Source organism: Ochotona princeps, chromosome 9 (genome assembly GCF_030435755.1).
Source record: "Ochotona princeps isolate mOchPri1 chromosome 9, mOchPri1.hap1, whole genome shotgun sequence".
Taxonomy (NCBI): domain Eukaryota; kingdom Metazoa; phylum Chordata; class Mammalia; order Lagomorpha; family Ochotonidae; genus Ochotona; species Ochotona princeps.
This window is the reverse complement of record NC_080840.1, coordinates 37,465,989-37,478,155: the sequence shown is the minus strand read 5'-3', so window position 1 is coordinate 37,478,155 and position 12,167 is coordinate 37,465,989. Positions and strand designations below refer to the sequence as shown.

General features: G+C 37.6%; 1 protein-coding gene and 1 long non-coding RNA gene across 3 annotated transcripts in view; one reads left to right on the top strand and one right to left on the bottom strand.

Moving 5' to 3' along the window:
• Positions 1-12,167, bottom strand: part of SPIDR (scaffold protein involved in DNA repair) — a 389,493-nt gene that overhangs the window by 146,609 nt on the left and 230,717 nt on the right. For both annotated transcript variants that reach the window (XM_058668602.1, XM_058668603.1), the window contains exons 9-10: positions 2,844-3,039; positions 970-1,220 (exon numbers count right to left, since the gene is read on the bottom strand). In XM_058668602.1, coding sequence (XP_058524585.1) covers positions 970-1,220; positions 2,844-3,039 — 447 coding nt within the window. The remainder of the gene's footprint in view (positions 1-969; positions 1,221-2,843; positions 3,040-12,167) is intronic.
• Positions 11,428-12,167, top strand: part of LOC131481140 (uncharacterized) — a 37,561-nt gene continuing 36,821 nt past the window's right edge. The window contains exon 1 of the long non-coding RNA XR_009246068.1: positions 11,428-11,498. This is a non-coding gene — a long non-coding RNA (uncharacterized LOC131481140). The remainder of the gene's footprint in view (positions 11,499-12,167) is intronic.

Here is a 12,167-nt window from a genome sequence, read left to right as displayed (position 1 = left end):
ATTGTTTCTTTAAAATGTGTTTTGTTGTAGATAAGAAGATTAATTCACTTGATGAAGTGGCACTTACATTTTCAATTTCTATTCTAATACAAAGTTGTCCTACTGCTTTCAAGGCACTATAACACCAGCAGAAATATAACTTCAAAGGGTTATATTTAACTAAGCTTTCCAGTAAATGATGTGTCTACTATAACTTGAAAGAACACAACATTAAAATACTTAAATTTCAGCAGAAAAGAAGATACAAGTCTCTATGGCTTATGTGAGTTAAGAATTTTGCTTTACAAGTTTGTTCCTCGCTTGTGTGGACATATAGCTATAACATGAACCACAGTAACCACTGGTAAATCAGGAAGTTACTTAATTCATAGATAATTAAAATGAAACAAAATTTAACACACAGTTCCTTAGTGGCACTATTCATACTTCAAAGGCTTGACAGCTACATGTGGCCAGAGACTACCACACTGGATAAAGTAGATGTACAACATTCACAGTACTGAAGAAGGCAACATCAGGCATCACTGATACAGACTGCTTCAAATGGCCTGCTGAGAACTCCCAGATGCACTGTTAGCTGTTATTTATTCAGGGGTTTAATATATATGCATACATACAATTTTATAATAAGGTATCATAAAGCATGGTTAAGCATGTCTGATTTTTTCTAGGATAATATCAATATTTTAAATATTTGTATCACTTTTAGTAACATGAACCATTACAAGTAAAAGTAAATGCAACAAATTTAATTTTTAGTATCTGTTTTTTATATAAGTGCATAACAATCCTTTGTCATACTATGGATATTCAATTTTGATTCCAGAAAAAAGCAAACAAAATAACCTATTTATATGGTAGATGAGACTAAGAAACTGCTTTGGGCAGAGCACTTCACTTTCTCGAGCATTCTCCTCCCTCCCACATATCCCACACCCAGCTCTCTGACACCTGTATCTAGTTACTCACCGAGCTCCAGCAAGGTCTGTGTGCCCTGAGCTGCTCCCCTGCTGGGTCCACGTGCTGTCCCTGCCATGAAGAGCATAAACTCTCTGTACCACCACTCGGACGGGCATTCCTGATGACAGGGAGGTTCCTTGGCTTTCCACCATGTCCAGGAGAGAATCTCTTGATGAGGCACAGAATGTGAGGTGCTGCTTTGCTTCTTTATACCCATGAGTCCAGCCTGTACCCAGAGGGTCAACATCACTACACATAACCTGGTCAAGACATGCAAAGGGAAGTTTTAGTTTGACTTACAAAATGCTGTACACCCAAAAAGACAGTCTTAGGCAACCTTAGGATGTATTGGTGTTATATCAAAGGAATCAGATGATAAACCAGAGTGAGCAGTAAGGATTTCTACTTCCCGAGGTAACTACCTCTGCTGACAACGGGAAAGTGACAGGAAAACACAAACAGTGCAGTACTTCTCATTTGTGGGATACCAGCTTGGATCTTTGGAAACACACAGATAGTCCTTCCAGTAAAATATCTCAGGGCAATTTAAGAAGTTCTTTTCTGAGGTAACAGTTTTAACAGGACAAGTGAAAGAAAGATCAGGTTAAACACTTGATAACCTCATGTGTTCTCCCAATAACCCTTTACAGTAATAGTCACTCCCACTAAGTAACATTTGTAGAGAGCTCAAGAGATCTTCCTGTATTCCAGGCTTTGTTCTTTATTACCTCACAACCAATCAAGGAGGTAGATAATATAATGCTGTCCCCATTTTACAAATAGGAAAGTCTATAGATCTTGGCAAAGGTCTCCCAGCAGAATGCAGCCAAAGCATGATTTGAACCTGGGCTTCTGCCTTCAAAGGTCATAATAAACCATGATGCTACACTACAGCTTCACTGTCATTGTCATGAGACAAAAGTATCTCATTACATTAATAATCACATACTTGATGCAACTACATGTTAGAGCAATGATACTCTCTGAGTCATCTTTTCAATATTATAAGTAAATTGATTAGAAAACACACATTTTCAAATAATCCTCCCCAGACACTTTTTGATTTATCTCCTTTTGATTGTCTGTTTGGTTCTCTTGATTTTATTCAACAAAGAGGAGATGAAAGTTCTCCTTTTTCCCCTTACTTCCCCTCTGTGAATTTGTCGTCTCAGCATTCTTTTCAGTGATGATTCCCGTAATCCAACGAGCCTGAGGTCACAGCACTGGCCACACAGACTCTCAGAACAAGGAGTGTCCCAAGGCACACATCATGCCTACTGTGAGTGAATTTTAGTGGTTCTGCAAATTCATCTTGGCAGATGACTATGGCTCAGGGACCAAAAAATTCCAAATAGCCACCTCTAGTGTCTAATCTCAAGGCCATGTAGCTCTTTCTGTCCCAAAGGATAAAGATATTATGAAAAAGAAAAACATGATATTTTAAAAAGCAAATAAAAGAGGCCTTCAAAATTCTCAATTACAGGATGAGAATAAAGAACATGAACATTTCATATTATATATATTTTTACCTTTCTCAGCCTCACTTTATTTATTTATTTTTAATATATTTTTATTTTGAATTTTGAATTGTGGTACAATTTTGTATAGGCTGGGATTCCCCCCAAAGAAAATTTCATATATTTTAAAAAATAAAATAAATATTAAAAGACATAATTAGAAAGATGAAATGCTATAAAAGATATATAAATGTTAAATTGATTTAATATCTTCAGGGTTGACAAGAATAGTAGGTTGTCCAGATGTACTTGCTGTTTATTTGGAGGCCGACAATAGATGAATATATCAACCTACTTCAAAACCCTTACAAATCCGGTCACTCATACTTTTAACAACTACAGATTCCAAACTCAGTGAGAGATTACCTGTATTTCAGGTGAATTACTTGTCAGATTCCTAATTTTATACATTTGGACCAAAGTGATGTTTCTCCTTGGAGGTACTGTGTCTAGACAGTGCATTTCTTGAACTTTTTCTGAATCTTCTTTGGGAACAACTTTCTGACAAAAGTAAGTATTCAGAATAATAGGGCAACTTCCATTTGGGACGGTCAGTTTTTGCCTGGAAGACAGGAAGACATTCAGCATTTTATTTTCAATGTTAGATTCCCCTGCTATTCTGGCAAGATCGGAAATGTTAAGTTCAATGAAACATCTGCCTCCATAAGTAAGGAGCAGGCCAACCTGCTGAGTGACAGTCGCTTCTAATGATGGAGCGCTGCCTCCAGCATTCAAATGTGACTGCGAGTGAATTCAATTTTCTTTTTTCAGTGAAACTTCAGGGTTAGCAAAGAATGGAAGAAGGTTGTCATTTAAGTCCCCGATTATGAGCTCCCTGTGGTTTTCCCTACCAAATAGACACGGGCATCAAGACTCTTTAGGATCAGACACAGATCAGAACGTGACCATCAAAGCGTTAAATCAGGACGTGACATTAAATGCCAAAGGAACTTCTGCCTTCCCTCCAAACTAATCAGAGTTGTTGCAAAGTCTCCCATTTAAATAGCAACAGTCTGTGAACATAGCAGAGAAAGGCATCCTGATTCTTCTCAATCCTCCGAAATGAGAAAACACTTCAACCTTAATGTCCACTGTATAAACAAGAGGCATCTGATTTTATGGTTGTCAGGACGTCAGCGTCTTATGCAGGAGTACTTGGGCTCAGTACTCAGCTTTGCCTCCTGGTTCTACATTCCTTAGTGGCAAAATAGCAGACCCTGGGAGTAGCAATGGCTCAGACAGTTGGCTTTCTGGCAGACTTGGGTTGAATCCCCAGCTTCCTAGCCCCAGCCAGACCCGGCATTGTGGGCATGCGAGGAATGAGCTAATAGATGGGAGTTCTCTGTCCTTCCTTATCTAAACAAACAAATAACAAAAAACAAATAAACAATAACAATAACAAAACAGCAGGTGATGGTAACATTAAAAAAAATTAGGACTTCTGATTCCAGGAGGCCCTGGTGGACATATTTTTTCTATTTCTTTGAATACAACTAAAAGGTATATAAAGTAAACCAAAAAAGACACTGAAAGATGGAAAGAAAAAGGCAGAATGAAGCAGATCTAGGGACCCTAGGACCTGAAGGACAAACAAAAGCAAGTTTCTGAGATTTTATTTTGCCTCAGATTGCCTGCACTGGAACTGAAGGCGCTGACTTCAGCTGAAAACAGCAGTGGATGTAGACAGCCCAATAGCCTGTTATCTCCAACCAAAGGACTAAGGGAGAGGCAGCTTAGCAAGGCAGGAACTTGTAAACAAGATTGTAGGCAAATGCCATGAACCTTCATTCAGGCAGTAAAAGATGAATGGAGGAGCCATGGCTTCCAATGCTACAGGGTGGCGAGGAGGAGCTGCAATGGTCATGTCTTGGTGGTGGGAAAGAAGGTGGGACAGTGGGCAAGTTCACTCCTGCAGGTCTGTTATGAGCACCCCTTTCAGTATGACTTCGTGGGGGTCTAGAGATCACCTTCCCTGACAGGAAGAACCAAATCCTCCTCCCTGCTCTTTGGGGTAGTGCCAGAGGAAGCCTAGTGAAATGTCAGGACTTCTGCCACTGCCCAGCGGTACTGAAGACTCCCTCTCCCTTCATGCCCCTCAGTGGAGGTCACATGAGGAACAGCTGTAAGGCATCCTTGGCCTCCTAGGCTCTCAGGGAACTGGAACTCATACATATGGAAAGCAGTTTCTCCCTCTCCCAGGAGAAGCTGGACTTCTCCCTCTATCAGACAGTAACAACCTCCATCTTCCCACCCTCTACCAATGTCAGATGATGCCACTTGAAAATATTTAAATTCAGATCCAAAGTCTCATGATACCCTCAATGTCCAGGTTTCTATCTACAACCTCCTGTTACAGTAGAACCATGGGGGGTGGGAGAACCTCAACTTGAGTGAAAATAGAAAATAAACACCAATGCTGACATGACATGAATGTTACAATTACCTGAAAAAATAGTAGTTTAAAAATTTTAATGAGCAGATTCAATAGCAGAATGCAGAAAAAAAGAGAGTAAATTTGGTGTTAAAATAATAGAAGTTTGTGTTGGAAATGCAAAAGGAAGAGAGCCTCACAGTTTCCTAGTTATTTTGAGCATATGGCACAAAAATTACAATGCTGTCTGATATTGCCTCAGATGTATGTAGAAGAAATATTAAGGACAACATTGTAAATGTGGAAGGTAAAAACATACATAAACAAGGGCCACCATGTGGCGTAGCAGTTAAGTCACTGCTTGTAAAGCTGGCATCCCACATGCTGTCTCGAGTACAACTGCTTCACTTCAGATCCAGCTCTCTGCTAATGCACCAGTGAAGGCAGCAGAAGATGGCCCAAGTGCTTGTGTGTCTATCACCTACTTGGGAGATCTAAATGGAATTCTTGGTACCTGGCTTTGGCCTGGTGCAGTCCTGGCTGTGTTTCATTTGGTAAATGAACCAGCAGACGGAAGATTTCTCTCTCTCAATCTTTCCCTGTTACTCCGTCCTTCAGTTTTTTTTTTAAGAGGAAATATTAAGAGAAGTAATGTTTCCACACTTTGTAGAAACTCTTAAAATGGCCCAGCAGAACATAACGCATGTTCATAACTTGTAATGCCTAGTACAACCACCACTAAAATAGCTATAAGGGATATACAAAAAGCATTACAAATAACCTAAAATAAAATTCTAAAAAGACAAGTAACCCACATGAAGTCAGAAAAAAGAAAGCAGAAATGGAAATAGAAAAGCAAAACTAAAAAGGCAGATTTTATTTCTAATGTATCAAATTATTACATTATGGATTCCAAGTTATGATTTATCTATACAGATCTATAATAATCTCATTTAAAACATAGGGATATAGATAGGACAAAAGCAAAAGGATGGGGGAGAACTTCTCTTGTGAGGATAAATCAAAAGCTTATTAATATCAGGTAACGCTGTTATGAAATCTAAATAGATAAAGGCACAGAATTGGAGATTCCAATATCCTCTGTCAACATTTATAGAACAATTTAGCATATCAGCATGGAAATGGAAAGAGCACCACCATCAATCAGTATGATCCAACTGACATAGTATATCGCACACAGCAAAACATTCAGGTGTCCATGACATATTATGGGCCATAAAACAAACAAAAGCAATTTAAAAGCATTAAAATAATATGGAGTGTGTTCTCTAATCACAGCAAAATCTATCAAAATCAATACTGGAAAGATAACATAGATTTCCCAACACTGGGAAACAAAACCACACTGTTCTAGGACAAGTGTTGTGACAGAGGGGTTAGGCTGTAATGAGCTGGTACCCCATTTACGAGTGCCTGGGAGTGAGTGCTGCCTCTGCCTCGGCTTCCAACACAGTTTCTTGCTAATGTGCCTAGGAAGCAATCAAGCACATGAGTCCCTGTCACCCACATGGGACATACAGCTGGATTTTTTGGCTTCTGGTTTCTACCTGGTCCAGTCCTGGATGTTAGTGGAATCTGGATAATGAACCAGCAAAAGACCTCTCTTTGGATTATTCTGCTTTTTCAGATAGATAAGTCAACCTTAAACAAATGCATTAAAAAAATCCTCATATATCTATGGGGTAATCCATGAGTCAAAAATGCAGATCCAGTGAAAAACAAATTTTAAATGAACTAAATTAATATAATCAAAATTTACTATAAAAATTTGTGAGGGTCAGCCTGGCTCAGCTCCAGTTGTTGTGGCCAATTGGGAGTGAACCAGTGGATGGACGATCTCTTCTGCTTCTCTGTGTAACTCTGGCTTTCAAGTTTGAAAATAAAAGCTTTTTTAAAAATTGTGGGAGATGCCCAAAAGTAATGCTAACAGGATATTTTAGAAAAGAGAGGAAGTCTCAAATAAATAATCTAAGATCTACTTGAAACCCTGGAAATAAGCAAAGTAAAACAGATGCAGAATAGGTTGACAGAAATAAACCATGAGGACTAGAAATCAACAGAGGGAAACAATGCAATGAGCTGGTTCTTTTAAATGAATTGAATGATAATAGGAAAAACAGAAGCTATAGACTAGCAATATAAAGGATGAAGCAGATGTTATCACCACAGATACTGCAAATATATCAAGGCTAGTAAAGGACTACTATGGAAAACTACATACTCAAATATTCTAACAGCTTAGGTATAATGGGCAACCTCTCAAAATGAATAATTTACAATTTGCCCAGTATAAATGAGGTTATTTGAGTAGCCCTATAGCCATTAAGAAAAATGAAAATGAGATTGTAATTTAAAAGCTGCTTCAAGGGGCTGGTGCTGTGCTATAGCCCACTAAGCCTCTAATTGTAGTGCTGACAACCCCAAAAGGTGCTGGTTTGTGTTCCAGATTCTCTACTTTCCGTCCAACTCTGTTTATGGACTGGGAAAGCAGAGGAGGATGGTTCAAGTCCTTGGGTCCCTGTGCCCACATGTGAGAAATGGAAGAGCTCCTGGCTTTAGATAGGCCCAGCTTTGGCTGTTGAAGTCATTTGGAGGGTAAATCAGCAGATGGAAGATGTCTCTTTCTCTTTGCTTCTGTCTTTGTCTCTCCTTGTCTCTGTAAACTCTGCCTTTCAAATAAAAATATAAGAAATCTTAAGAAAATGCTAAGACAGTTATCTCCAATACCGGTACTTAGGCTGGAGAACTGTGGTAAATGTGAACAGAAGGATTAGTATCAATTCTACATTTTCATATTCTAGAAAACAGAGGAGACACACTTCTAAATTTGTTTAATAAAGCTAGCATTACTGATATTAAACAGTATACAAAAAGAAATCTACAGACTCATGTACTTCAAGAGTCTAGATAGAAGAATCTTTAACAGAACAGTAGCAAATAAAATTAATGCATTAAAAAGAGTTGCACAACATGACCATGTGGAATTAATTCCAAGGATAAAGGGCTTTTTCAATATTTGAAAATCATTACACCAGGTTAAAGGCTGAAGAAAATTCGTGGTTACAACAATCAATGCAGAACAATCGTTTAACAAAATTTGTCGGCAGTTTATAACTAAAAATATAGGAAACTGAAAATAGAAAATTTTCTCAACTTCACAAAAACTGTCTGCAGAAATCCCAAAGCTATCATTATTAATGGTGACATAACTAATGCTTTCTACCTGGTATAAAAAACAAGGCAAGAATTTCCTTTCTTTATCCCTTTGATTCAGCTCATTATCAATCACAACCAGAGTAATGAGGCAAAAAGAAAGCAAAAAGCGCCATATAGATCAAAAAGAAAATAAAACTTTTTCTTATTTGTAGATGAATGGGATGAATATGACAACACTTTAGAAAGTCCATGGAAATGAGATTAAAAGATTTATTTTTGTAATATGATGCATATTTTAAAAAATATATTTTAAAAGGTAGAATGAAAGACAGAAGGACACACACACAAACATGAAAGTTAATCAAAAAATGAGATTAAAAGATTTACTTTTGTAATATGGTACATATTTTTAAAAATACATTGTAAAAGGTAGAATGAAAGAAGGACACACAGACTACTAGTTCATGCTTCAAATGCCTACAACGGCGGGGGTAGGTCGGCTTGACGCAGGGAGCCAGGAACTCCACTGAGGTTTCTCAGGTTGCAGGGACTCAGGTCCTTGAGCTGTGACCCAGATGGCAATTTCAGCTGCTTCAGTAATTGAAGCAGAGTAGCCAGAACTACAGACTCCGAAAAGGGGGTGGAGCTGGCCAAGCTGTGGCTAAACGTGCTGCATCATAGCACCCTGCTAAGTTTTTATAGGCACAAAGTTTTTGTACTACATTTTCATGAACTCTGTGAAAAATCTGTCAAAATCACTTATGTAGGAAATATCAAGGAAATCTCCAAAATAATTTTTAGAATTAATTAGTGAGTTCTATAAAGTTTCAATACTTAATGCATACAACCATCAAGACTGTTTCTAGGGGCTTGGCAGCGTGGCCTAGTGGCTAAGGTCCTCGCCTTGATCCCATGTGGCCGCTGGTTCTAATCCTGGCAGCTCCACTTCCTCTCTGTCTCTCCTCCTCTCAGTGTATCTGACTTTGTAATAAAAATAAAATAAATCTTTAAAAAAAAAAGACTGTTTCTAAATATAATCAATGAATTTATGGGCACCGATTCTAAAAATGTAATACTATTTAAAACTGTAAGCAAAGCAAAGCAAACTAAAACAACAAATATCTCATCGTAAATGTAGCAAAAATACATTTAGATTCGTATGTTTTTATACTGAATTATCACTTTGTCCCTATAAATACATATAATTGTGTGGTAATTAAAAATTTTAAAAACCTATATGCTCAAGTTGCAAAACAGTGATGAAATAAGTCAAGGAAAACCTTAACAAATGGAAAGATATACCTATTATATCTATTGACTCAATACCGAATAGATGCTAATTCTTCCTGAACTTATATATATATATATGCGTAAATGTTAAATTTCATAGCAATTCCCGTCAAAGGCTTATAGCGATATTATACATCACAGATACACATAAGCTTATTTTAAAAGTATGTAGAAAGACAAAGAAGTAGAATAGCTAAAATATTAAAGAACACAGTGAAGGAAATCATTTTACCCAATTCCAAAACTTGTAAGTTTCCACGATCAATGATCTGGGGAGACAAAGATATGAGCCCAATGAAGCAGAATAAAGAATCTGCCAGTTTATAGATAAATACACCAGCATTAGAACTGTATCAATGTTTAACGCCACTCTTACTGAATCAAGTTAATCAGAGTAAATTAGTTTAAAATAGAAATAATTTATCATTATTAGTATATTACAGTAACATTCAGCTTGTTACTTTAAATCACATAAACTAACAAAATTACTGTCCTTAGGGAAAAAAAACTACGGCAAATCTGACATGGTCACATTATTTGTGATCAGCATATTTACTTAGCCCTGTGCAAATATCACCAGGACTAACAAATTCTCTAAAGTAAATACACCTTTGAAATCTTGTTCAGTCTTTGCAGATATTTACAAGTCCCTTTATTTCCTAAAGGTAACTAACTACACAGGTAATCATTAGTTTTGATCCACAAGATCATAATTTCTGAATTAAAATCTGAATGAGATTTAAAGTATAATCCAGCATAATGTGGGAAGGCTGATATTTTAATCACAGATAAAGCTTCTTAGACCCATTATGATCTGAAAATTAGTTCACATAATAGTAATTATGTATATAATAAATAAGCAAGGCCAGTGGATATGTCATAAAACTCCACATTAAGCCCATTTGGGTTTCACTCTCCTTTTACCAACACTTGTGACAGGTGGGCTCAGAGCTAGGGCACTTGGATCTAAGCAGCTGAGTGGGCAGTATCACCACAAAGGAAGAGACTGTGCCTGAGACATGATGTTCCAGGGGAGAGAAGTTCTCAGGGCCTCCTAGACACGCTGCCTGCTAGGGACCCCAGGACCCAGGTGAGTGAAAGATCAAGGTGACACTTATGGCGCTAGGGACTGCCTGAGGGCAACCGGTGCACTCTGCAGCTAATGGAGCAGGTGTGCACGCTCCACTGTCCCCTCACAGTTATCTTTATGGGCAAGTGGAAGGAGTTAGAGCTTCTAAAACACCCTATTTTTCTACATAGCAGGATGTTTCAACTTCTTTTTACACTGCAGTTTAATGCTAACATCATGGCCTTTATTATCACTTGTTTTAAAAGATTTCTATACTTATTTGAAAGGCTGAGTGACAGCAAAGACAGAAAGAGCTTCTGCTACTTCACTCTCCAATGGACACAAAAGCCAGGGCTGGGCCAGGCCAATGCCAGGAACCCAGAGCTGCATCTCTCAGGTGTGTTGGGCCATCTTCTGCTCATCATCATCTCACCGTAACATATATTATGTGAAAATCAAAGCAACTTTACAGAACTTTTATGGATTGATATGAAAGATTTATAGGATGTTTACCTAGCTTTTCTGATGAATGAACAGTAGATAAACACAACTGTACACGCTACATTTCATTTGGTAAATCACAGACACAACCACAATCACAAAATTATTAATGAACTAGTTGGACTTCCACTCTTTCTTTCAAGAAATTAAGGAACCCCATCCTACTTTCCACCAAACTCTCAGAACATTGTTGAGAAGTCAGCAGCCATGCTGTTAGGCTAAAATATGCAAGATTTTCACCTGGCAATTAAATACATCAAAAACTTCAAGCCCTTACAGAAGTCCAGGTGCTGGAGTTTCTGCTGCAAAGTGTTTCTCATTTTTTTTTAAATGGAGAATATTGTATGATCAATAAAAATGAGAACTTGTGAAAAATCACTTTCTAATTACATCTCAGAATGGCAGCCCAAACACATATGCACTATGAAACATTTCCACTTCTCACAATGAAAATCCAGAGAACTCAAGTAAACAGGAAACAACTTAATAGACTTTTAAAAAACCTGAAGCCAGTGAAGGAGAACCATGTGAAATATCCTTTCATATTTCTCTCACAGTCAACTCTGCCAGCGTGTGAAGTGCCCTGTTGACATCTTGCTTCGGGAAGTCTCAGGTTTGTGAGAGATGTTTACTTTTATTTCTCTAGTTAATCTTTCTCAAATGTCTTTTGTGTTTAGCAACTCATAAAATCAATACAATTATGCAGTGATTGTGGGGATAGGGACAATGTGACTGACATGCAGGTTAGGATAATCGGCTAAAAAAACAGTATTTCTTTTAAATTATCTGACTGACTAACTTGTTTACTGTCTAGGAAGAATGTGCGCAAGTCGGGGGTGAGTGGCAAAGAGGATTAATGCATTAAGAAGTATTAATGCAGTGACTGAAAGAAATAAAAGCAAATAAAAATTTCTCTTGCAGTCCTTCCTTCACCTCCTCTTTGACTTTCCATTTTCTAATTTGTAGTCAAATTAGGTTAGCTTAAGAACTGTAGTTGATGGAAGAACAGATCTAGATTTCTTCCTCTTTTTTTTTTTTCCTGAAGACACACTTGGGATAAACTATACATTTATATTTATGATTTCATTTCAATGCTAAGCCTCATCAACCTAGAACCCAGTATCTACTTCTTCATAAATATCAATAAGAAGCATTAGCAACAAATATTACTTTTCCATTAGCAGTTCATCTGTTATCTTTATGCACCAGTTAAATTCTGTGAGGCTTTACTGCATTGGCTACACTCTTAGATCTCTTCACAACAACCCTGTGGGGCAAACAG